This window comes from Thunnus maccoyii, chromosome 10 (assembly GCF_910596095.1).
Source record: "Thunnus maccoyii chromosome 10, fThuMac1.1, whole genome shotgun sequence".
In the NCBI taxonomy this organism is placed as follows: domain Eukaryota; kingdom Metazoa; phylum Chordata; class Actinopteri; order Scombriformes; family Scombridae; genus Thunnus; species Thunnus maccoyii.
In genome coordinates, this window is record NC_056542.1 from 12,424,348 (window position 1) to 12,451,380 (window position 27,033).

Consider the following 27,033-nt stretch of genomic DNA (forward strand, 5'->3'; position numbering starts at 1 on the left):
CAGGGGAGGCTTGGGAGCATCTCTATGACATTGCATTAGTGACTGATATGAGGGAATCAATTTCTGTTTGAGATATTACATGAGTTGTATTTGAATGCACGGCTTACAGCTGTGAATCAAAAAATATCCCCATATCCCAGTATAATCACTGTGACTTTTGTCATAATATTGTAGGTGTTGTTTCATTATGTCTATGAAGCAGCTTCAGGATTTGCCTGTAGATTACATTATCACTACAATCCACCTCTCTTTGCTGTTCAGTTATGGAGAGACTAGTTCAAACTGAGCTGTAGACTACTATAGAAAGACTCTGTGTATATTTGCTGGATTCCCCCTTTAAAACCATGAAAACTGAAGTGAATGAATGACATTTCCTTCCTGTTGTGTTTGATTCAGATCCTGTAAACTTTGCTGCCAGCAGTTGACCACACAGATGACCTTTATGACGCAGTGACCCGCTCTATAGGCACAGAGGCGAGTATATGACTCTCATATTGTTCGGCACCATTTCCTGTAGCTTGGCCCTGTCCATAGCGAGCATGACAGACTTCCCTCCCACGGAGCTACTGTCCGAGTGGGTGGTATTGTGCCTGGCATCCAGTGAGGCAGAATCCACTGTGATAGACACACATACAACATTTCAGAAACACTTGAGGGGCTATAAACAAAGAGCTGCAGCTCATTTGATTCTGTTATATCTAACTTTGCAAATACATAGCTCCTGGAGAACACAAATCTTTATGCCAACTACTATCTTGTGTGATACTGCATCATAAATCTCTAAAACAAGTCAAAATCGATAGAAAAACAGAAAGTTAAAGGATAGGTTCACAATTTTTCAAATATGACTTAAAACAATAGTCAGGTGCCCAGATAAACATTGGAACAGGTTTTGCTGGCTGTAATCATTCCTCCTGTTCATACTGGTCATTAGAAGATTCCCTCTAAATGCGCTAACAATGTAAGCAATGGGAGACTAAATCCACAGTCCTTGTGTTGTGCAAAAATGTATTTAAAAGTTTATCTGAAGCTAGCATGAGGCTTCTGCAGTCTGAGTTAGTCAAATAAAGTGGATAGCTTCCAGGGTTACAGTCTTTTTGGTGAGAATTTCCTTCTTTGTGTCTCAATAGACAGTGTTTTCCTGTACAGCTGCAGTGGAAGGATAGTAACAATAAAAGGGAATCTGGCACAAAAATGACTAACTGAAAGATATTTAGTTGATTTGACTAATTTGGTCAGCTGAAGCCTCATATTAGCTTCAAATTAACTTTTAAATAAATTTTGGCACAGAAGGAGGACTGTAGATTCACTTACATTGAAAGTGCATTATGAATATTAATGGTCAGTATGAGCAGGAGGAATGATTATAGCGAGAAAAATGTGTCAGTGTTCATTTAGGCACCTGTCTAATGTTTTAGGACAGACTTGAAAAATTGTGAAGCTGCCCTTTAAAATGAATCATGGTGACTTATTCATTCTCGTGACACAATTGTTGGGTCTATTGATCATCACGGCCAATTGGCAGAAACTGCAAGTGATCTACATTACATACAGCTGTGTTGAATTACCGGATAATTGCTACATCACTGCACAAATTCTGCACTGTGACTCAGAATCCACTCTGTATCACTGCCTGGAAAACAGCTGTGTGATTGTCTGTCTAGCCTGGCCAAAAAGATAGAGGCAAAGTAAGAGAAGGAGACAGAATGAGAGCTGGAGGGGAGAGGAAAGAGGGGGGTAATAAAGATATATGGAGAGATTAGAGTGGACAGAGATGGAGGGTGCACATAGAAAGAAAGACTAAAAGAGTGGAACAAAGGGATGGATCAAAGAATCATGGGCGGAAGTGAAGGATGAAGCCTCAGCACATCTTTCATTCATTCTTCCTTGCAATGCTGAGACGAGACATGTGAATTCATACCAGATTACAGCTACCTTCACTCTCTACCTCTCCCCCCCCCACCTCTTTTTTCTTTTGCCTATACTTTGCTATTATTCCCTGGGGCTATATGTTACCCATCCCCTGACTTTGGAATTAAAGTTCTCCCCTCCTCCTCCACTTCTAATCTGTTCTCTTCATTATTCTTTCATTACACATCTCTGTTGCCTTTGTAGTGCCTCTGTGTCTCTGTTTCTCTTTATCCCCATGCTTTAGGCTGACGTGTCAAATATTCTCCTTGTCACGTAGCCTTATTTTTGATATGGAGTGGGGGCTGTGAAACACATAAAACAAGGGACTATAAAATAAATCCGGATGATTCATATTTTGCAAGGTGTGACAATTTGCCTGTATGGACCTTAACAAGTGTCATGTAGCTGCATGATCTTATTTCCCTTGATCTAAAAATGCTGACAAGTCTCTACAGAAGCGATTAGCTTTGTTCACATCTTGTGACATTTATATTGTTTTAGCATCATGTTTTTGTGTAGAAAGTGAATAGACATGCTCCTATGACACACATAGCCCAATCTACACATCCCAGCATTCATTTCTGTTGCAAATTGAGATATCCACCAATTGAAGCTATCATGAAAACCTTACATAATTCATATCAGCACCTGGCTAATGAACACTTACCTTTGCTTCTATATATATCAGGCTTGGTTGTCTCAGAGGATTCTTGAATCAGCAGACATGTTTTGGTAGGCAGAAGAGAAAGCAGCTTCTGTGGTTGTAGAATAGAAAAGAAGCTGAAGGACTTTTGGTTGGTCTTAAAGATGTTCTGGCAAACTATTGAAGAGGTAGTCAAAAATGTAGAAAAGGCAGATAGTGTCTATGTACTGACAGATGGGGGTTATTGCTCTTATTAACAACAGGGGGGGCAGAGAGTGGGCACCAATTGGTGCTTATTCCAGGGTGCTGGAAAGGTGTATCTGGCTGACTGTCAAACCTCAGAGAGAGGAGAAATAATAGAGATTCTATCTTGGTCATGGAACAGTGGACCTGTCTAATACTCTGACAAGGATACTCTGGGTTCATAGGAGTTCAACCATTCAGTCTTCATGTGTTTTGTGGACTAGGAGAAGGCTTATGACTGTCCCCCCCAGAGTTACTTGTGTGTGTGTGTGTGTTTGGGGGGGGGGGGGGGGGGGGGGGGGGGGGGGGTACTGCAGGGATGTGGGTTGCTTATAAAACTGGCATGAAGTTGTATCCATAAGCGTGTTCTTGGCAGGCTTTGATCTCTTTTTTTGAACAGAAAAATGAAGCAGGTGAGGAGTTGAGAGTGTATGAATCTTTAGATTGCCTGTCTGCTATTTTGTTGAAGATATATTGTTCTCTGGGTATCTGTGGGTCTTAATCCACAATGCAAACAGGTGCAGCATCTGCACTGATGAATTGTACCTGACTGTTGTGTTGAAGAAGCTTTACGTGGAACCTCTTAATATATCACTTGATCTCTGATCGACATGTGGAGTTCGAACATCTGGAGGAAGTTCATAGCACAACTGCTGAATTGCCATGTTAAAAGGAGACAGTTCAATTGGTTTGGGCATTAGACTCAAGATGACTTCCTGTGCAGGTATTCCAGGCACATCCATTTATGAGAGCCTGAGGCACACCTAGAACACATGAGAGAGGTTAAATATCCCACCTTAGCAAGGAATTCACTGGAGGATGAAATGAAATACAATTCAGGAAGGCCATTTTGAGTAACAGATCAATGAGTTAGAAGGGTTTTCATACACCAGAACACTTCACTCTGAGGCAGGATTTCAAAACCCTTAAAGGTTATTATGGGGACCATCATTTTTTCCTTTTAATTGTGAGCAAAACAGTAGAATTACACTGTTCACATTACAAAGTAATATACCAGGGATGTGCACTTAAACATTTGATTGACTAAAACAGTGGGTTGCTGGATGACTTTGCATTGTATTGCAGCCAAAGTTGAACCGAGTTCAACTGTTTAGCAGGATGACCCTGCGTCAGCACCTCTGCTATGCAGTGCTAATGTTGGTCGGAACATGACTTCAGCCAACTGTCACAGTGGCCAGGATATATGGCAGAAAATAGAATAGAAACCATACAATACATAGACAAAATAATAATCTCATGTTCATAAAATACTGGAATGGAATGAAGCTATGGCTTGTTTATGTTCTTGTTCATGGCGTATGACAATTTGCATAATATGCACCATGTGATCATAACAGTATGATTACTGTTTTTGTTTATACAAAGTGAGTACACAATTGAACACATAATCTTTACAGCAAGTATGGGGAACATGGTTTGAAAATAACAACGTTTGAACAATGATCCGCACAGGGTGGATTATGTCAAAGTACATAAAATACAGTCTGTCTAAAGAGGGGTGACTACCCTGTAATTTTGTCAAACACAACTTTTACAAAACGGTTGCAGGGCTATTCTCTCTTCATGATGTTCAAGCGTTTGCTCACCTGTGCTGACTAAACAAGCTGAACTCTGATAGGAAATACTTGTGAGTCTTCACTCTTTCTTGCTCTTTATTCTTCGCCCCTTACTGCTACGCTTCCCTTACTCCTTCCCTTTCTTTATATTTTCCCTTCACATCTCCTCTCCCATAACGCTTACTATTCTCCTCTGTTTTCTTCTTTGTCCTCTTCCAACCTCTTCTCTTCCGCAGCTCCATTAGATAATGAGCCAATACAGTAAAACACAGCCACTACTACTGTAAGTATGACTAAAGGCCTTACGTAAGACTGCCCCATGCTCAGCTAAATCAGCAACAGCCACAGCTATGCGGCATGATATAGGCCTTATGTAAGGCAGTGAGAAGGTTATATCGAGCTAAGTCCTTCCCCACAGGACAGAGGACTCGTTAGTGGATCTCATGTCACTACAGCATGGAGAGATGATTATGACTGGGTCGATATCAGGGATGAGTGGCTGTATTGATGTTAGATAGTCAGTGGGAAGGCTCTTTCCCCTCCTGCTGTCATAGCCGGGAATAGAAAGAGATATTCGGAGAGTGAGAGGGCGTGAGGGTAAACTAGCTGCCTCAGTGCCATCAAACTGTCAGTAGCCTATACAAACTCCTGCCACTGTTCTCTGTATGTATAGAACAGCTGTGTGTGTTTGTACTCCAGGCAGCTCAACTATCAGCTCACATCCATAGGGGCGACTCCTCTGTATGTATGCTGCAGCGGAGCAGGTTGCGAGTATCACTCTTCTCCTCTTCTCTTCGAACAGGGCTGAAAAAATATCAACCAGCTGTTTTGGACCAACTATGTTTGGAATTTGTGTCTTTGAATGCAACTGCTCTGCAAGGGACTATTATTACCTGCAGGGTGTGTTCGCCAACCAGCCTCCAGTAGAGAAAAAAAGCTACAAGGAGATAGATGTTCATATTGTGCACTTAAATGGACAACAGGCTACCATTAAGCCACCTTATACAGGACTGACATCTGTTTATGCTTTCCAACTCCTAGCTTATGGGATTTGGCCTAAATCAACTCTATAGGTCACACAATACCCACTCAGACTGGTATTATAGTATTGTGAATAAGCCACTTAGCCTCTCATGATAACTGTATATCTGAACCATAAATACTCAAATAGTCTGCACCATACCCTGCTAATACCCAAACAGATTCTGAAAAGATTGTATGTCTAGGAATGAATGGTATGTCTGTCAGTGACAGACAGCTTAGCCCACTCCCAAGAAATGGCCTCCAGTTGCTTTGAAAATGAAAATCATTATTTCAGACATATGTAAGTTGGGGAGAGTCCATGTTAAATGTCTACATAGGATAGGGACAGGTCTATGGAACAAAGTGACTTGGGTGAGATGAAGACCTGGTGATTAGAAACCTTCCAATTTAAAGGTTCACAATTTTTCAAGTCTGTCCTTAAACAATAGTCAGGTGCCCAATTGAACATTTAAACATGTTTTTCTTAATCATTAAGAGATCCCTTCATAATGCACTTTCAATGTAAGTGATGGGGGACAAAATCCACAGTCCTCCTTCTGTGCAAAAATGTATTTAAAAGTTAATTTGAAACTAATATGAAGTTTCAGCCATCCAAATTAGTCAAATCAAGTCAATATCTTTCAAAGTTATCCAGACACAGAGGGATTTTTTTTTATTAAAAAGACAATAACACTGGAAGATATCCACTTGCTTATTTGATTAACACAGATGGCTGAAGCCTCATATTGTCTTCAGATAAATCTTTAAATACGTTTTTGCTCAAAATGAAGACTGTGGATTTTGTCCCCCATCACTTACATTGTAAGCAAGTATGTAGGGGATCTTCTAACGGTCAGTATGGACAGGAGGAATGATTGACCTTCATTTGGGCATCTGGCTATTGTTTTAAGACTGACTTGAAAAATTGTGGGCCTATCCTTTAATTTACCAGCCTTTAGCTATAGAGGATGATGTTAATTTCCCATGTCTACACACATTGCTAAATTGTGTCTTTTCCTATTTCCAGTTTATTTATTATGAATTTTTACACCATACCATTACCCACCTAATTTTCAAATAATAACAAAAATGATTTAAAGCTGCTGGGGCGCTATGTTTATGATACTTTAATACTTTAAACTTAATTAAATAAGTAAAAAAAACAACTTAAATTCGAAACCAATAGTAGCTACTTAGGAACCACTGTTGGCATATGGACTTTAATGTAAGTTTATGCATTTCTGTACTTGTTTTGCTGTGAATTTTATAAATCATCCTGATAAATTTTTAGTTATTTTGACTAAAGGGTACGGGTTTGGAGTTACTGCGAGTCAGACAGCCTCATGATAAAATCACTTTTAAGTTCCTTTAAAGAAACTATCCTGCGGGCCCCAGTAGATACACGATTAGTCAAGCAGGTCTTTTCTCTGCAAGTGGAGTGGAGAGAGAGAGAGAGAGAGAGAGAGAGAGAGCGAGAGAGAGAGAGAGGGGAGGGGGTTGTATTGGGAGGAGGGAGGGGGGGGTCACCTTTTGTGCAAATATATCAACCAAGAAGACTGCCACCAGCATCAGATTTCTGTGTATGTGTGTGAGGGAGAGAGGCACTCCTTTTGCTGAGAGAGAGAGAGAGAGAGAGAGAAAGAAGGAGAGAGAGAGAGAGAGAGAGAGAGCTTTGGAGCATTGAAAGAAGACAGAAGACTTGCTGCTGCCACATTTCCACACTCTACAAGCAAAAACCAAGTGAATACTTTTACTTGAAAAAGTTACAAAAGCGGCAATGGACGGGATAACATTTGGACGCGCGTCGCTCCTGTGCACCCTGCTGCTCTTGGCACTGCAAGGTAGGTTAAGTCTCTTTGATACTTTCCGCTACATTTTTTAAATTATACCCCCTTGTAGTAACTTTATAATGCTTTGGACACGGTGCTAGTTAGTTTTTCATGGCTTCAGGCTGTAGATTTATACTTTCCTCTTCAGCACACTCCGAGTTTCAGAGGTCCGCTGCTTAAAGCGCGGACCTGCCTGAGCATGCCGCAGTCAGAAGCGGCTCATTAAGTTGTCCTACTTAATCAAACATCTTGTAAGTAGGTTATGTTTGCTACATATTGTTGCATTGTGTTCAACCTGTTACCGCCTGTGCACTAAAGCCAGAGGATGCCGACAGCAGGTGGAAAACCGGATTTATCGCGAAACCGACATGTAGCCTACTTATCGAACTAGTCAATTTGTTTTGCCAGTTAAATATCATTAACAAATCTGCAGCAGCTGTCAAGTTAGCCAGCAGTGATGTACAAGATATCTACACTAATCTACACTAATGGTTAATGCTGACTCTTTGTAGTTTTCTTCACTTGAGTGCACTTCTTGGCGCACAGGACTGCGGTGCACTGCGACTTTCCTCTGGACTCCGCTGCCAATCCAGGATAGTCTGATAAGACCATACTTCAACAATACAACCAGCTGCCATAATAAAACCCAAACAAACACAGTGTTCATGTATAGAACAGTATAATTAATTAAAAGAAATCTACAAAAGAGCTTTCCAAAGCCTTGAAACAACCAATTATTTCCTCCCCATCAGTGAGCTTTTATTTGAAGACCATGCTCCATCTCGTTCATGCTGCTGCCTGGCTCCTGTGCTGCAGTTTCTAGTGCTTTGATGTTTCATCTGTGGGATTTGCGTATCCATTGCTGGCAGTGCGCCTCACCCTCAGCACCCCTGGGTGCTGCAGGAGAGACTTAAACCAAATTGAACTTAACATTTGCCTTATGTAATCTAAAAGTTTGTGATTACTGACCAAAACCAAGTAGCTTACGTTGATTTAAGGAGTAGCTGTGGTACTTAACAAGTGGTTTATCATTGACCTTATTGTGCTAGACATTTATTTCCTCTTACTCAGCAATAGACCACAGTACCCACAGCCCATTATGGTTGTACTGTACTCTATATGTTTTTTTAAAATTAAAATTTTTAGTGTCCCTGTAAAATTGTAGTTGTTTAATGTCCTTCTAAAATGTATAATAGATGACTTGATTGAGTGCGTGTTAAAATCAAATTTGCGAGAGTGCTTTGCGGGCATTTTTTGAAAGTTATTTGTAATGGCTTGCTGCTGCAGGCAGGCTGTGGTGGTTTGAGGCTGAGCCGCAGGGCGGGGCTGGAGTACTGGGTGACTCCCCTCTCTCTTGTGTTCTCTATCTCCTCCTTTTCCTCTCACTGTGTTCACTGAGTCATTCTACATTTCTCATCATTTATGTAGCCCATTATTGTGTTCCAATTTCTTTTTTATTTTATGAAAAACTGAGGTTCCTCAACCGTGAGTTTACGTGGTTTAGCTTTTCTTCTTCTCTCGTTCTCCTCCTGCCACATTTCCCAGACTTCTTTTTATGACTGCTCCCTCCCTCCTTTTAGGCCTCAGAGACAGTTGTTGCGCTTTGCTGTCTGTCTGCCCTTCATGGAGCCTTTTAACAGGTGCCTACTAAAAAGTGTCCTGTAATTGATGGATGCTGTGTAGATCACACATCCCTCTGTACAGCTGTGGTGCATTGATTTAGAGGCAGGGCCCCAGGTGCTGAACTCACCCATCCACCCCATGCCTCTCTGAAGTCGGTCTGAGGGAAGGAAAGTGATCTTTTCACTTTGCTACAAACATTGCTTTCATCAAAAAAAACATTTGGCGAATCCCTGTGTTTCCTCTCTCTCTCTCTCTCTCTCTCTCTCTCTCTCTCTCTCTCTCTCTCTCGTTCTGTGTGTGTATGTGTGTGTTTGTGTGTGTGTCTTACATAGTTTTGTCTAATAATAGCAGCTCTTGTAGGATCTCAGTGGGATTCTGTCACACAGACCCACATTCTTACAATTACTGGTCACACACTTTCAACTTCCAAGTATGTCAGTAGTGAGAGCACTAAATAGAACCACGAGACACAGAACACCCAGATGTGTGTGTATTTTTGTGTCCTGCAAGTTTGTCTACATGTTTGTAAGCATGTATGCGTGTATTAATGTATGGAGTTCTGGCACAGGGATATGTGGTGCATGGCAACCCACAGCGCCCCGAGGTGCTCTGCATGCCAGTGCCCAGGATCACGCTGACCCTTTGACCCACTCACCCAGACATGTTGGCAAATGGCTCCTGTCTGACGCTTTTGAGATGCCATTGCCTTTCCCATCGCAGTACAGGCATCAACAGGCTGCAGAAACAGGCTGGGCTTTTACTTCATTTTCTGGTGAAAAACGGTGAAAGACAGCCTGCCTCCATTAAGTAGTTGGAAAGAATATGTCCAACCAATGTGTTCTGGGGGTACTTTTTTTGAAGCAATAACTTCACATAAACTCTTTCCAACATTTTTCCTTGTCTGGGGGATAAAAAGAACAAAGCGACATTAAAGAGGAGAGACAGAGGGAGAGAGAGATGGTCAGATGAGTTTGAGCTAAACTGTAGAGACTCCAAAGTGGTCAGAAACAGGTGGAAAGAATCGCTGTGACAAGCATCAGCTGAGTTCAAGGTGCTAGCCTCTAACATGCAGCGTCAGCCTCTTTGTCTATCGCCGCCTTAATTCCCACAGTCATTTCCTCGCTTTTAATTTCTGTCCCCCCTGCCAGTGCAGCATCAAAAGTGCACCCCTGCAGCCGTGTGTAATTATTATGGTATTAGGCCAGAAAAAGAGCCATTTAGCCATGAGGAGATAAAAGCCAGTGGGACCTCCTCCTGAACTGTCTTGGGGCAGTAGTCTTGGTTTTGTGCAAGCATACAGACTTGTGTGTACTTAAAATGCATGAATACACAATTATTAATAACAGGCCTGCACAGATAGCATATATTCACTGACCAGTAAGTATGCACACCTCATACGTAAGCAACATTTACACACAGATGCTGGCATAATGTATACTGTGCATGTAAGTAGAGCGCCTAACTGCAGGATTATGGCATTACGCAACAGTGAAAACCTTAGCTCATCTAACAGTGAGTGACAGGTTGATAGTGGCTGCTTTGGAAGAGCAAGTCTGTGTTTGCCCCCTTGTCATTTAGACCTTTGGGGGAGAAGGCCTTGGAATGGTGTGGCTGTAATTATTGGGGTGATTCATTCTCATCTGTGGGTTTGTGAATGTGTGCGGGTGTGGAATGAGTGGCATTCCTCTGGACATGTTGGAGCTTGGTCTGTAATGTGTAAGTTTGTTTGTCATCACTTCAAATTCTATGGAAAAAGGCTTCCATTTCTCACTTTAAAATCCCCTCTCACCACAAGTCAGTGAGTAATCCGCGTACAAACAAGCGGCCACAATGTGGCTTCTATCCTACCACCAAGAGGCAGTGTTATTGGTGCGAAGCTGGAGTCTGTTTACAGTCAGGGTGCATTCTTGTGGCTTCCATTGTTTGCTCCATGTTTGTTTGATCTGAACATCCAGGAGACACCAAAACATTAGTCAGTTAAAGAAAGGATGCGCTCCGGTTGATTTGTGTGGGGAAGTAGGGCTGGGTGATAAAATTCTCGATATGGGATCACAATAAATGTTATGTCGATAACAATGATAAACTTCTGACATTTTTTGCTCGATATGGATAGATTTAACAGCCTATCGCACATTATTGTTTGCGCTACCAGTGAAGAAAGTGGATGTTCTCTGGAAAAGAGGAAAAAAATGAGTGGAACCGACAGTCACAAAAGCAGCACAATCAGATTAGCTTCTATGTCAGAATTTGTTCCCGGGCAAGTGAACCCAGGCTGGCGAAGAGGGACAAACATCGGTTTTTGCCGACGAGGCTACGCTAGTGCTAACATTAGTAGAGCTACAGCTGGAGTGCCTGTGACGTCTAACTCACAGACACCTCTCTAGTAGAGACATTCTGTCTGCAACTGCGGAATAGTCATCACTCATCATCGTTTTAATGAGGCTGCTTTGACTGTTGGTTCACAAAGCTAACTGCTAAGCTAGGCTAAGCACAAAGCTAAGTAAAAAGAGTAGCAACGAAAGGCTACCTACTAACACTAGTGTCATTTCATAAAGAAAACTAGCAAAGCTAATGATATGTGAACTAAATACAGAAAATAATGTAGTCAGTAAGAGTAATGACATATATATATATATATTAAGATGTAGTATAATGGCTGGATTACAGTTTTGCACTTTTTACTCAGATTTCTACCTTTAAAACAGAGATGGCTGAAGGAATTTGATGTGACAGTAGTCACAGCTTTTAATTTTATTTACAGGGAAGCTAACTTGTATTGTTTTTTTTTAGCATGTTTTTATTGTTAAATGTTTACAACATGTTATTCTATTTTTTATGTTAAACCATTCTAAAGTTTAACTGATGAACCCTCTGGTTTCTTCAGGCTTCAGTCATTATCAGGATGCTCTTAAAACTGGCAGCATTATCAAATTATATAGAGTGATAAATATCGATATTGATCAATATGGAAAAAATTATCTTGATCATATTTTTAGCCATATCACCCAGCCCTATGGAGAAGTTGATTGAGTCATTACTGAGCTCAGAGATGGTTATCCTTTTACATACCCTCAAATGTTGTTTTGCAGTGAATGACACATGAAACTTAATCGCAGCAGTTTGTTAAAGTGCAACGTGATGTTCGTTGGTGAGTGGGCAGTCAGTACCAGTAGGCATGGCATGCACATGATAAATCCTGGTTTGAAGTCAGTTATCAAGAATTATGTGGTTTAAAGCGAAGACGGGAAAAGTTGATTCCTCACAAGAGCTTCAAAAGAGCTACGGTTAAAGCTGTGATTAAACACACTTCCACAGGTATTCATAAATACACTAGGGGTGTGTTTCTCCTGATTATCCTTGTCTATGTTCCCATCTCACTCACCTCCTGTTTGTCTTTGATTCCTTCCCTCCTTATCTCTGTCTGTCTGCCTGTCTCACTGTCTTGGTCTGTCTCTATTTAACCCTACCTTCTCTCTCTTTTTTGTCCTTTAAAAGACACTTTAGGGTAGGTCATTTGGTGTCCAGGCGTATTTGTGCATGTGTTTGTTTGCTGTGATTTACCATGTTGTCTTTGGCTGTGTTGACCTCTGTGCTTTTATGCATGGTTTACAGTTTATGACCCTGCATAGCATCAGGAAGATTGCCCACTGTGTTTTAGTGGGAGAGGGCTCTTTTTGCTTTTACGCCCATCCCTAGAGCCGTTCCACAGCAGATTTATGGCCACTATTGATGATTTTAAAATAAGAATGAAATCTTCTCCCATTTGAAGAGAAAGGTGAAAAAGAAGCTGGCTAAAAGTTTTTTTTTTCTTGATTTGGTTAAAGGCTGTTGCTTTGAGGCTTCGCTATTTTGTTATTAGTGGGAGTTGAAGGGAGGGAAGGAAGGAAGCAGAGAGGATGGGATGGACAGAGCAAGGTAAGAGATGAGAGATGATTACAGCTGACTATTGTGTTGCCACCGTGCAGTCTTGTTATTCCTGTCTCGAGGGAGGAAGATGATGGTGATGGGTAATTCCAAATGCAGCCTTGAAAAGAGGCTTCATGTGTCTGTATGTGTGTCCTTGTCTCTACATTTGTGTATTTCATAGCGGTGGTGGGGTGGTGGTGGCTGGGCGACGGGGGGTTGGGTGGGTTGCAATTCAGGGTTGTAGCAAAATTGAAAATTCACAAAGCTCTTTCAGGAGACGAGGTTAAGTGCTGCCAATCCATTTAGCAGGAGAGTGCTGTAGCAAGATGTGGATAAGAGAATCTGTTTCTCATTGTGTTTGCCACTGGAATAAACTAAGCACCAGGATTGGCTTGAGCTCTTTGAACCACACAATGTACAAATCTGTATCAGCATGGAAATATGATGACCACAGAAAATGATGGCTACAATACTCGTCTTGTGTCTTGTCCAGTTGTTTTGATCAATCAAATAGCGTGGCATGCAAGGGAGGATGAAACGAACAAAAGTGGTAGATAAAGGCAGAGATAGCAGCAGCGAAGAACAGACAGGCGGTGTATATCAGGATTCAGGAATACCAATTAGGAATGGGGAATCTCACGGAAAAGCCTGGATCTGTGGCCAAGGAGATCATTTTCCTGGCAGCAGAGAAGAAATCCTAACCCCTGCGCCCCTCCAACCCTAAACCCTCCATCTGACTGTTGGCTGGCAGTGGGTCCTCTGGGAGCCCCGCAAGCTGTTGCTTTTCAGACATCAACAGTTGCCTCAGCAGCAGTTGTTGAATGCACCCCTCCAAAAAGCCATCTCGCCCCCCCCTCTTCCTTCACACACACACTTGGGTTCCATTACCACCTCATGTCTTTCCACACCACTGGCTGGGCCCATTGTGGGGGAAGGAGATAGTAAAACTATATGTTTGGTGCTGTGAACACACCCCTAAATTAACTTATTTATTTGACATTTCAGGAAATGATTCTGCAAAATTACAGTACATAGTTTTGATCACTTCCCATGCCACCAAGGAATAATTTTAAGACTCTGGACAGATATTTGAATGCACCTCTGACCCAGTAAATCTTAAGTCTGAAGGAGTGGTTTCTGAAATACGACAGTGGAGCCCCAAGGGATTCTTTTCCTCCCTTATCTCGATCGCATAATGATAACCAGGAGATGAGGGTGACTTAAAGTTCACTGTGCTACAGAATGTTATATGTTTACATATGTGTATATATGTGTGCATGTGAGCAAATTTACCCAAACCACTGCCACAAAGGTAGGCCGAAACCACTGGGATTACTCTCCTCTCTTTTAAACCACTTTTTATGTCCAATCTCCCTTTTCCATCTGTCATAGAACATTCCTTTGCCCCTCCCAACTTTAATCTAGTTAATGGTTAAGCAGCGGTGGTTAACCTCTCCAGTGAGGCTGGTCACTGTTTTACAATGAGATCTTATTGCTTTAACAGGACCGGGGGGACCTGGGAGACAGGAGTGGGAACATTAATCCTCCACGGTGGGAAGGAAGAGGAGGAGCAGAAGGTGGAGGAGGGGAAGGGTGGTTGTGGATTTGTTTGTGTGTGAGATTCAGAGGTGGTGTTCGTATTACAACACCTTCACACACTTTGAGCCTACGTTAGTGTTTGGTTCTGTGTGCTGGTAGTTAGGTATGACTTCATGTCTATATGTGTGACAAAAGGGGGCTCCCCACGTTACCTGAGAGTTAGACCAGAGTAGCATCACTGAGCAGATCGAGTGTCAGTTTTTCATGGCTTCCGAGTCAAGCAACTGCCTTAAGGACATAAGTGGTCTTTGTTTTATTGAGGTTTCACTTACCAGTGCCCCTCTGAAACGACGACCACAGCACTAAATTCCCCTTTGCTCTTCTCTGCCTGTGTGAACTTGACTTTGAAAAGAGAAGAGTAAAGGGGTAAAGTTACCATGCTCTGACTGTTAATGTTCTCCTCAAGTCACGTCCTGTTCTTTAACTTAGTGTGAATCTCTTCTCTGTTCTCTGTCGGTCTCTTTACCACACCCTAGTTTAGGCCCAGCTCTGTAAATCATTACTTTTATCACTGTGTTATCCGAATCTTTACATCTCTCTCAGTTATCTCTCTCCTCCTCTAATTTTGTCTTACCCTCCATCAGCCATCTTTCTCTCATCCCTGCTGGGGCCTGATGGAAAATACATGCATCCTGCTGACCATGTGTTGTGTAATCATCACAATAGCCTGAACAGAAGGAGCCAATAGACGGGGGGGTCTATCAAATCCCTAGTGAATCTTAGCAGTGGGGAAGGTAATTTTTTTGACTGACAGTTCAACTAATGACAATAATCAAGCCAGAAGGGGTTTGACTGTAACAGTATTTGTAAATATGCATCAGTTTGGTGCAGCAGTGGTTGAAAGCACTTGAGTTGCTTTTTCCAGATCAATTAAGGCGAGTGCTTTTTCTAGATTTGTTTTCATTGTCAATTTCAAAGCCTTATGTCCTGTGTTGTTCATCAGCTGTGTCCATATTCCAGTAATGCAATGAGACTCAAGTTTCAAACCTTCGTTCTGATTCAGTCTAGCAGGAAAAAGTACAAGCTTGCCCCTGGTCCATATGAATATTTAATCCAAAATCAATAGCATTCAATTGGGTTATGACTCCATCAGGCTAAATGATTTCCAATTACATGTCTGTATGATCTGCAGAACAACAAACGTGATGGATAGTTATTGTTGGGATAATGTTAGACTTACAGAGTGGATAACTGATTTAGCGTCATGTTATTAAGGGCTAAAGTAATTATAACCCCAATGTTTTGCTTAGAGAGCATCTTGCGTTCTGTCCTAGCAGACATTTTGCAGCAGTTAGTCTGAATTTAGTTAACAATTATTCGTACTGAATGATTATCAAGCAGAAGTCTGCTGATCATATTGAATCTTTATGCTGTAGTACTTGTGAGTGATGAGAACAATAGATATTTGGCCTTTTCATAGCTGCCCTTTGGAGTCTTGAGAGAGGCACAGAGGTCTTGGACAGACAGCTTGGAGGACCCCCTTTGATCCCGTTCGCCACTCACATCACCCTAACATACACACACACACACACACACACACAACAACACACACACACTCACACACACATACTTCAAGATTTGTCTCTGTGGAAAATGATGAAAGATGCACCGACTCCCCATGTCAATTAGCAGTTCGGGAGTGTGCGCTGCGCATTGTGTGTGTGTGTGTGTGTGCCTGTCCATTGAAAGCAGTGTGTGAGGGAGGGGTTGGTTAATGGCAGGGGCAGAAGAGGACACATGTTTAATAATAAGGCCTGACAAAGGAGGACAGGCAGAGGGAGGGATGGGGGAGGATGGGAGGATGATGGAGCAGCTTTTCATTAACTCTCATCTACTCGTATACAGTATATATCACAATATGGCAAAACACATTTAGAATAATAAAATGTATGTTCATAGCAATTAATTGCCGTTCATCAGAAAAAGACTCCAATATACAACCCAAAACCTACAATTTATAGATAGATAGAATGGCAGTGTTGGAGGCAGTATGACTGTGTGTTCAGACAAAGCAAAGCAAAATTTAGACACAGTGCGATTACATACAAAGTCAATGGAAAGATGTGATTAGATGCAAATTCATCAGGGTTGGTGTGAATTGAGGCATAAACATGCCCGCACAAGTTGAAAATGTTTCAACTCAAATGAAAAATTTTCACATATCTCTCATATGCCTCATGAAATGTACAGAGAAAATAGGGAAAGGAGAGCTACTGGAGGGAAATAACAGAAATAACTGGAGTCTCTCTGGTGAGTCCTGAGTTCAGAACACAGTCAGCGCGTCTGTTACTAGCTAGTTTACAGCGAATGTACAGCTGGTATTTTGGCTGTTTGGGGTGAATAAACACAAACAGCCCAGCAGTCAAATACGCCAGGCAAAAATTGACTTTGCTTTCTGTCTGAACACACCTTGAGAGTCAAGTGTATCCCACTCAACTGTCTTCATCTCAAAAATGTAAAGCGCCCCACTTCATACATGCTGTGGCCCTGGGACTCGTCACCGCAGCACTTTTTTATGTATTTGTCAGTGAGGTCTTTGTCTCTCACCACCTGAACAAGGCTACATTGTTAAGACATTCCTGTAGGCTGTTGGAATGCAGGTATTAATACTGGGCTGATTACACACACCGCAGAGAGAGAGAGAGAGAGAGAGACAAGGAGAGGAAGGAGAGAGGACTGGAAAGGAGAGGAGGTGTAGAGTGAAGGGAGTGGAGGAGGGTGGAACATTGAGGCACAGTTACAGGGAGAGCCTGACCTATGGTGGTTCTTGTTGATGTTTAAACGGTGTGTGTGTGCATACATGCATGTGTTTAAGTATGTGAATGTGTCCTTGCATCTACACACTCACAGGTGTGTGAGAAAGTCCAAGTGTGTCTGGGTGTTTTAATATGTGTCCAGACTGTGTGCCTGGAATGCACTCCCCATTAACTGAACTAACATGGCAGTATGTGTGTGTGCGTGTGACAAAAGGGAGAGTTAGCACTGGGTGGGGGACCGGACTTTGCTGTGTGTGTGGGCATCCGTCACTTGGAGCAATCAGGGCTGCTGGGAGCATGTGAACATTACTGCAACCTCAACGTGAACTGGAATCCGGACTTAACGGAGGTTATAAATAGGGGTGTGTGTGCAATCCCACATTGATTGCAGTACCAGCTGGTGATGGGACAGCGATGGACTTGCGGGAGAGCTCACCAGTACACTGAAGGGGCCTCACATGGCTATAACCATTTTTCTTCTCTCTCTTATTCACTTATGTCTGTCTTTCTTTCTTTTCTTTTTTTTTGGTTTGTCATTTTTTTGAGATTAGAGCGTCTTTATGTTAAAACGATGTCTCACAGCCAGTGCCTGAAATTAACTTTTGACTTTTGACCGATGGGACTGGTTAATGAAAAAATCCACTGGCCAAAATAATAAATAATATGTGTCACATATACTTACTCCTTGTAAATGTCACTACATAATATCTATTTAATTAACAGTAGCTAGCAGCAGCAGCTGCAAGTGACAGTTTAGTGGAGAGCTGCGATGTCGACTAGGTGATGTTGCATACTGTACTGTAAACGCCTCAGACCGTCTCGAGCACTACAGTTTTGTGGCACTGTTTAGACGTGCGTAAAAGTGTCTACACTGTATAGGGACAAACATGAGTAATGTCCTGTGAGTCATTGTGCCAGATATTTTATTACATAACTGTTTTGGTATAAACATTTACCCGCCAATGCGGTGGATAGCCCTCTGAGATTTACTCGACAAATGGAAAATCTACCCACATTTGGTGCTTTGCGGGTGTTAATTCCTGACCCTGCTCAAAGCTAATATCTTTAAGCCTAAAACAGGCAAGTCAAGCTTCGATTTTCTGTATTTTCATGTGATGACACCTTAACTGTCTCCTTTAAGTCTCTAATTGTTCTCATTTCTCAATTTGATGGTTGTTTCTTGCCCTGTTTGCATCGTGTCATATTGTGCCGCCATGCTTGTGGCTCCTGGCGGCCGGCTGGTGGTGTATGATCCAGGCTGTCAGAGTTAGACCCTGCTCTCCTTGGCAAGGAAGTTGGCACGATAAGGCTAGCCAAAAAATCTACCTCCTACGCCCTTTTCTCTTGCCCCTCACCCACACACACACACCCTACTTCGGCCCATCTGTTTGAGGGTGTGTGATTATGTATGTATGTATGTGTGTTTGTTTGGCGCTGGTTTAGGGGCAGTTGGTTGCAACGGTTCAGGAGAGCATCAAAGCCGGGCCCACCATCGGCACGACAGGGCAAACAAAGTCAAAGCGCAGTATGAAGCAGTAACCCCTTGCTAATGCTAACTTCAGCTCCACATTCACTGGCAGATGCTATGCGCTAGGAGCAGTTTGAGGAGATGTGGACCTTATGGTTACATTGGTACAAGCCAAACAATGACATACTTGTCTTCCTGTGGCTCCCCACCTGTTCTCTTCTCTCCCTCGCCTCGGCCATTTTCAAGTATCAGAACAGGATCTCCTGTCCTTCACCGGACACATTCTCCATCCCCCACCTTTCTTTTAGTCTTTTTCTCTTTCTTTGCCATCTCCCATGGGCATGGCCAACATATTTAACAGGACAAAGGAAATGGTGGCAGGGAGTGAGAAACTGGAGAGACAGCTGGACGGTTATGGACCCGAGATCAAGTTGCATGTGTTCACTTTCAACACCGTCTGCACCTCTTTCTCTCTCTGTCCTCATTTCTTTCTTTCACTATCTCCTCACCCTTCCCTGTCTTTTGACACTTTGCAGTTGTTTGCTACTAGTTGTCTTTAGTTACTGTCTCCCAGTTCCTCTAGTTTTCTTGCTTTCTCTTCTCACTACTGTTCTCAGTACAGTCATTTGATTTTTTTGTACCATATGTCTCTCTCTCTGCTGTTTCTTTTCTCTTGTTTGTCTCTCTTGGTTCCCACTCGACTATGTGGTCAGAGCCCCTGCAGTGGATTATCAGTCAGTTGACTCACAGAGGGCAGCCAAAGCCTCCAGTACAAACATGAGACAATATCCAAATGATTGGCTGGTTGGCTCTAGACCGTGAAAACAAGCCTCCATATCAGCCTGAGCCAGGCTCGGTCCACAGGTCTGCCTATAAACCATATTAGCCAGTAACACTGACACACTGCAGTGCTTCTGTTTGCTTGCAGCTGCTGACTTTGGTGTAGTACAAACCAAAATGGAATGAATTATCAGATAAATGTAGAAGCTGCTATCAGTTGTTTTCACATAAGGCTGTACTGGCTGTGGGAGGCAAGACGAGTTTCAATAGATTGTGTGGGTAACCATCTGAGAGAGCGGCAAGTTTTGTTTTTGAGTTCTCACTTCCTGTGAAAGTAACTACAAACAACTTGGGCAAACGGTGCAAACAGGGAGCTCAGTCAAGGCCATTCTCTGCTGTAGCTCCATAGTGTGTGTACATAATGTGTGTTTTTATATATAAAATCTTACTTGGTTCACCTTTAGTGGCATAGAACATAATGCGGCCACCAGAGCTGCAATGAGTAATTCGATTAGTAGATTGACAGAAAATGAATTGGAATCTGTTTTGATAATCAAATAATTGTTTGTCATTTTCTAAGAAAGAATGACCATCGTTCTCTAATTCCAGCTTTTCCTTTATGAGGATTTGCTGTTTTTTCTTTGCTGTAAGTCATTGTAAACGGAATATCTTTGGATTTTGGACTGTTGGTTTGACAAAATGAGAGATTTTAAGATGCCATCTTGGACTCTTTAACAGTGAAAACATTTTTTACCGTTTTCTTTTTTTATATACCAATCAATTAATTGAGAAAATAATTGACAGATTAATCGATAATGAAAATAATCCTTTGTTGCATCTCTAGTGGCCACGTATTTGCAAAATGTTATGAATGAAGCAACCAGTTGGTGTGATTTATGACAGCAGAGGGAGGTGAGCATCTGGGTACCAGTATGCTAAATGTATATAATGCCTCTTTAATCTGGGGAACACATTGTCCCACATCTACTGGGTCTTTCGAGCCCATCTGCCTTTACTTGTGCACAGCTGAAACCTAAACTGGAGTGTTACCTCCATGTGTCTCCTCCATGTGTCTCCCTGCCTCCCCTGCCACCTCAGTCTGTAGTTCGCAGCTCATTATGGAGATACAGAACTGGCTCCTCTGCCCCCAAGCTACCTTTCTGCTTCTCCAGAAGTTGATGTCATGGAAAATTCTGGAGCTCTGCTGGTGATAGACAGCTTCCACATCTCCTGTCCGTCAACTTGGCTTACTTCTCTCCTACATTCCTCAGCTCACAGTCCTTGAGCACTTCTCACCTCTTCCCAGATTTGACAGGCTCCCCTCCTCCCTGTCCTTTTCCATCTTCCTTCACTCAGCCCCTTCCTGCCATATACCTGTATGGACAAGCTTTTGCCTGCCTCTGCAAACCCCTCTCAAACCCACCATCCCCACCATAAATTCGCCCTAGGGCCCCCAACCCAACTGCAGAATGTATGTAATTCAAACCTCGGCATTACAAAAGCACACTGTTCTCCAATGACATTCAGTGACTCATACAGACTCAGAGGACATTCTCTGAGAAAAACTCACTCTGGTGACTCACATCATAACAACTAGAATAATTCTGGAAATGTAAATTGAATACCGTAATCGCACGCTAAGTCATCTGTGCCTTCGGTTTAAAAAAAAAAAAAAAGCAAGCATGTTTTATGAACACGCCTGTGATTTTGGACACAGTGTTATGAATAATAAATGAATGATGCTGATGGGAGGTCCAGCTACGCAGCGCCGGTGCCTTTGAGTTCATCTAATTGAAACAAGTTCAAAAGTGTCATGTCTGCTTTTATCTCCATCTTGTTTCTCTTTCAGTCTCCATCCCCCACTCTTATAATGAAAAGCACAGGCTATGAATGTAGTCATAAGATCACAGATGTTCTGTAATATATGGGATGCATTTCATTTTTTTATTTCATCTTCTCTCTTTTCATGTTTCTTCATTTCATTTTCTTTTTCTCCCGCCACATTGGTTAAAATTGAAGTTTTAATACTTTCCCCTTCTTATGCCATTTTGAAAAGTGGCAAAAAAATTGTGAAGAACACTGGCAGTTTTATCTTTTCCACCATTATCATGCTCAAAATGGTCTCCAGCCCACTAAACTCTATCTAACCCCACCTTTCTTTCCTCACCTCCATACCATTCCCCCTTCTCCTCCTTTCTCTCTAACCACCCATCCATGCTCTCTCCCCCTGCTCTCCCTCCCGTCCTCCCTCTCCCTTCGTATGCTCAAACATCTCTACATTATTACCAGATGCTTGGAAATGGAGGAGTAGGAGATGGTGCTTGGTTGGTAGAGGTGCTGATAGTGAAGCTTCAACACTACTACGACCTTCCAAAAGCCTCCTCCTCACACACATACACACACACAAAAACCATCCGGCTTGGCTCTGCACCATATGATGTTTTATTTCTGCCATCATCCTAAACAACCAACACTTGCAACGCCTACCTGGACCATCTGCTCCTGTAAACACCAACAACAAGATTCATCTACTTGGACAGAAAACCAGGGTTTTCTCTCAGGCTAAAGCTCAGTGAGCTGTCCTCAACTAAATTCAGTAACAACACGTAAATGCATGAACATGTATACAAAGATTCTAACACAGACTAGCATTCAGAATTAGATTAGAGCAGATGTCGGATCTTACAGAGACTGACACTAAGTGGACATTGATGTTACTGGTTCTCTATTAAGGTACTGTTTCTCAAGGATGCACTCTATTTATTAAAAGAGGGGAACAAATCACTCTCTGTACTGTCTGACTCTGTGGTATGCAATGATTAAAGTGACACAAGGCTACCCTGACACGCTCCTGTCTTATGCTTCATTTCCTCCTTTGAACTTGGTATGCTGGCGATTAGCGTTGCATCTTCATGCCAGTTTTGCCACATCTACTCTTTTTTCTCTTTCTCTTCCTATCAGTGTCTGTCTTGTAATCTCATGCTATCTCTCTGTCAGGTTCAGTCTTCCTGTCAACACTTATTTTCTTCTCTGTGTTAGTCTGACGTCATAAATCTATAGTTTTCCATGATGTGGTATCTTTACCGGACACATCATGGTCTGTGTGTTTGTTTAAGAATGGAGACGCAGAGGCTGAGTTTTCATCAAAGACTCGGTACACGTGAATGTGATAAAAAGGAAGGAGATCCGTTGTCTTGATATGTTTATGTCAAAGTAGCTTGAATATCCAGAGCTCAAGGTGACGTCTTTATGTTGCTTGTTTTGTTTTCAATTTAAAATGATTTAAAACAGAAAAAGCAAATCCTCAGATTGGAAAAAGTTTGAAAACTGTTTGACAGTTTTGTTTGTCAAATGACTTAATCATTATCAAAACTGTTGTTGATTAATTTTCTTAATTGCCTTTATTAATAATTTTCAACCTTTTCTTAGTTTTCAGTTACCCTTCCTTAAACAGCAACTCTCTATCTCTATCTCTAACCACCTTGCCTCGTTAACCATGCATGCCCTTTGTTTTCAGTGGGCGGAGTCAGTAACCTATAATGGAGAGGCCACAATATTGATGAAATGTCAGTGGGAAACACAGACCTTGGAGAAGTGCAAATTTGTTGTATTTGAATTAGGGCGAGTGTGTATCTGTGAATGTGTGGGCGCAATAGGCAGCATGACCTGTAGGGTCACAGGCCCATCTGGTGTGAGATCTCTTGGGAGACCAACAACATCACACGTCAGTGTGTGACCTTGGGCATGTACAGTTTAAAGGCGAAGAAGAGCTGGCGGTATTTTTGTCTTGTGTTTTTTCCTGAACAGCAGGATGTGGGCACTGTGAGTGCAGATGAAGTGGCATCAAATGAGTCAATCTGCTTTTGTGGAGGGAGATTTATAGAGAGAGACTGTTAGTGTTTGGTGGTCTAAAGGCTTCATCAGGGAGTAGAATGTGGCTGGGACATTTTTCAATCATATTACTCTGTCTAACCTTTTCTCCTCTCTCCCTCCACGCTCTTCCTCTCGCCCCTCCACCACTTGTTTTGTCTCTTTCTCCATCCATGACGACGTCCCGCTGTTTTTGTCTGTTTGTTTTTGACTTCTCTGAAAACCCTCCAGCCCTCACCTGCACCCCCTCCTCTCTCTCCTTCCACACCAGCCCCACAGTATCTATATCTTCCATCTCCTTGAGGTGCAGGTCTGTGCAGGTTGAGACGCGTATTGTTTTGTCTCTCGCAGCTTTTACACATTCCTGATTTTATCACCATGCTCCAGTTAGCTTAGCTGATAGTTATCTAGACAGGGCAGTCAATTACTTAGCAGACAATGACGGATGGTGCCCTCTATGTCAGGCCTGATGCCCATAGATGAAAGGCCTGCACCAGGAGTGGCCTTAACAGGATAATACGTATGTCATGTTGGACAGTCCTGCAGTTATCCTCTCTAACAACTTTGTTCTCCTGTGTCGTTACAGTTGAAATATCGGCTTGTCTAGCTAGGTGAGAAAGGCAACTAAATACCAGAGACACAGTATTCTTTTGCAATACACTTGCCTTTGATGAATCACTGAAGTGTTAGTATACGGGCTTCCCGGGCTCTGCAGCAAGAGAGGCACACTGAACAGCTCACACAAACACTTTATACTTTCAGCCTCCACCCAACACTACTGTTAACACAAGTACCATGACACAAGTCTCACTAAACTGTCTAGAGACACGTTTCCTGTAAGATAATCAATAGCAGTAACATATATGGCCACTCTGCCATTGCAACCCACATTGTGGTCAGAGATGGGATTACATCCATAGTGATGAGAACTACCATAGAGAATGAATTGAAAAAGTTTAGATAGTTAAGCTCTTTTCTCATTAATCATGCACAGGAACTTTGTATTTATGTACAAAACATAGTGCAGGATGTCTCAGGGATGTTTTGAATGGGGACTACAGATCATTTGATCAATTTTAGCTCAACTCAAAATTGTAGTATCCAGATATTCTGCGTATGAGGCGCTTAGGGATTAATGATCATCACAGTATTAATACAATAATAATACTATTATACTATTATACTATTATTAATACAATAATATAGCAATTTCTCCAAAAGTACACTTCTAATATAATTTTCTCCCTCCACACCTGTCAATTATTTTCATCTGTTTTGCTCTGACCCTGAATCAGTCAAAATGAGAATGTTGAATATTTAAATCATAGCTTCATTGCCCTAATTATTTCGTCTGTTTTCTCCAATTTCATATCTAATCACATCATCATCCAAGCTATGAATAATAATTTAATGAAGTATTAATGAATATGGAAAATGTACTAGGAAGCAGATTGGAATTTTATGAGCACTGGAATAATGCACCTTCTGGAAGCCTCTGGTGAGCCTTGATGTGTAAATGAGTGAGACATTTTTGGTGTGTTAGTTTGAAAAATGTCCAATTTATGAGAAGGGGCTACAAAAAAAAAAAAAAAAAACTGAGCTTGGAATTGAAATTATTCACGGTTGATATTTCCCTCCTGTTTCATTCTGTCATTTTCATGTTCAAGCTCTCTCTTTACAGCTCTCATTTCATCAGGTAACTCGTGGACAATGTTCTCCTTTTCTGTTTATTTCTGCATCTGTGTGTGCCTATGTGCATCTATCCAGCTCTAATCCAGCCTTGGGCAGCTTTTGTCCCCTGCAGGCTCAATGTCAGCAGCCTGACTTTGATGTCAAGCCACAATTTATTCGTCTGTCTCTGTGGACTCCCCTGCTGTCCACATAATGTCAGGCAATCAATAATAATGTGACCTACCTATCTACCCCGCCTGCCCACTGCTTTAGCTATTCCCCCCCTGGCCTGCACTGTTCCAATCTCTGACCTGCCCCTGCCCCTGAAAAAACCCCTCTTGTGCCCCCCGTCCTTCTCACTTTTACCAATAATGCATGTCTAGCTATGACAATAACCTCTATGTCTGTTACCGTGGTAACATAGAACCCCCCCTAAAGCATACACAAACCTCTTGTTTAAAAAGTAGGCAGTTATGAAAACAGATGAAGAAAGGGAGGGTTGATGTGAGAGGGATGCATAAAGAAAGAGAGAATTAAAAGATAGGGTTGATCAGCTGTTTGTTCATGAATATGTTTAGTGAACCCCTGTGCCCCCCTTGTCACCACTACCCCCACACACCCCCACTGTATTTCTGTGGAGGTAATAGAGAATGGGAGAAGACAGGTGTGCCATTATGGTGCAGATTAACAAAGAATGCTGGAAGGTTAACACAGACGGGAGTTGGCTTATTTGAGTGCGCCTGCTAGCTCATATTCCCTCCGGTTTACGTTAAAATATGTGTGCATAATACGTGAGCTGCATGCCACTTATGATATGTCTGCTTGCTCCTGTCCATATGCTGAATGATATTTGAAATATGCTCACTGGGTGTGTGAATATGTGTGTGTGTGTGTGCATACCACGGCTTTCTTCCGTCTCCTTGCCCTACCCATGTATGGGCGAGAGCAGCCCCTCACTATCTTCTTGTCTCCGGCTTATCTACTGGCCTGTCTTGAAGTGTTGGTGCAGAAAATAGAACTCTACTCTGTAGGAATATGTTCTCTTACTTTTTCTTTCCCCTGTGTGAAATATGCACTTCAAAATACCACAAGACACAAAAGATAATTCGGTGTGATGTGAGCAATGATGTTGGACGCTTTTAACTGTATTTCACAAGGGCATCTGATCTTTTTTTTTTATAATGAGTTATCTGCATGAGAACACTGTTGGCATCAGTTTGAGACATAAGGATAGAGAAAGATATGGGATCTGTCTGCATACAAATGAAAGTGCAGCTACTGTATTTACAACTATAAATATATTGCAGTGAGCTATGCATGCACACTGGTGTGTGTATAGTATTTCTGAGTGGATTTTCCCCACATCTTGCCTTGTACAGTGTGGCTGTTAGTGAGTCTCTCCAGTACCCAGCCTCTCAGCCAGCCTTACACCAGCAAATCAGCCAGCCATGTGGTCTCCCTCTCCACTCTAATTAAACTCGCTGTGGTTCCAAACTCCAACCAGAAAGAAACAACCTCAATGCCAGACTGTCAGCTGCTGCCAATTCCTGTATGTTTGTGTGTGTGTGTGTCAGAGAGAGAAAAAGTGAGAGGGAGAGAGGCATAACCATATTTACCTCTCAGTTAACTCTGTCAAGACATAGTGTAGAAGAGAGTCTGCCAAGGCAGAAGAAGAGCGGTGGGGGAAGAGCAGACAAAGGAGGATCTACAGTTAGGCAACGGTAGACAATCTATTGCAAGAGAGGGAAAGAGGGAGTTTAGTGGATTTAGTAATCTAAGAGAAGAAAGAGAGGAATGCAGGAGAATAGTAATTAACTCTGAATTATTCTATCTCTGAGGGATCAGGCGGATTAATAGGGGCTTTGGTTTGGATTCTGCACCTTTCACTCAGTTTCAGCATGGGATTCCGGTTCCTGTATGTAAACGTGTGTTTGTGTGTGTGCGCATGTATGTGTGCGCATACAGTGTCCGCATGTGTCTCGTTGTGCTCCAGAAGGCTCCGTGTGTCTGTGCCAGTGGGCTTGTGACCATATCTGCCATCCAGCCAGCCAGCCAGCGATTGTGTGTGTATTGATGTGTGACTTTGTACCCCCCACTTACTGAAGTTCATCCAAGCATTATAAGTTAATCCGCC

The 27,033-nt window shown here is 42.2% G+C and overlaps 1 protein-coding gene across 1 annotated transcript in view; it reads left to right on the top strand.

Moving 5' to 3' along the window:
- The first annotated feature begins 6,995 nt into the window (after positions 1 to 6,995).
- bcam (basal cell adhesion molecule (Lutheran blood group)) overlaps positions 6,996 to 27,033 on the top strand; it is a 52,211-nt gene continuing 32,173 nt past the window's right edge. Inside the window, exon 1 of the mRNA XM_042424427.1 lies at positions 6,996 to 7,238. Within this exon, the coding sequence (XP_042280361.1) occupies positions 7,175 to 7,238 (64 nt within the window). The 5' untranslated portion in view covers positions 6,996 to 7,174. The remainder of the gene's footprint in view (positions 7,239 to 27,033) is intronic.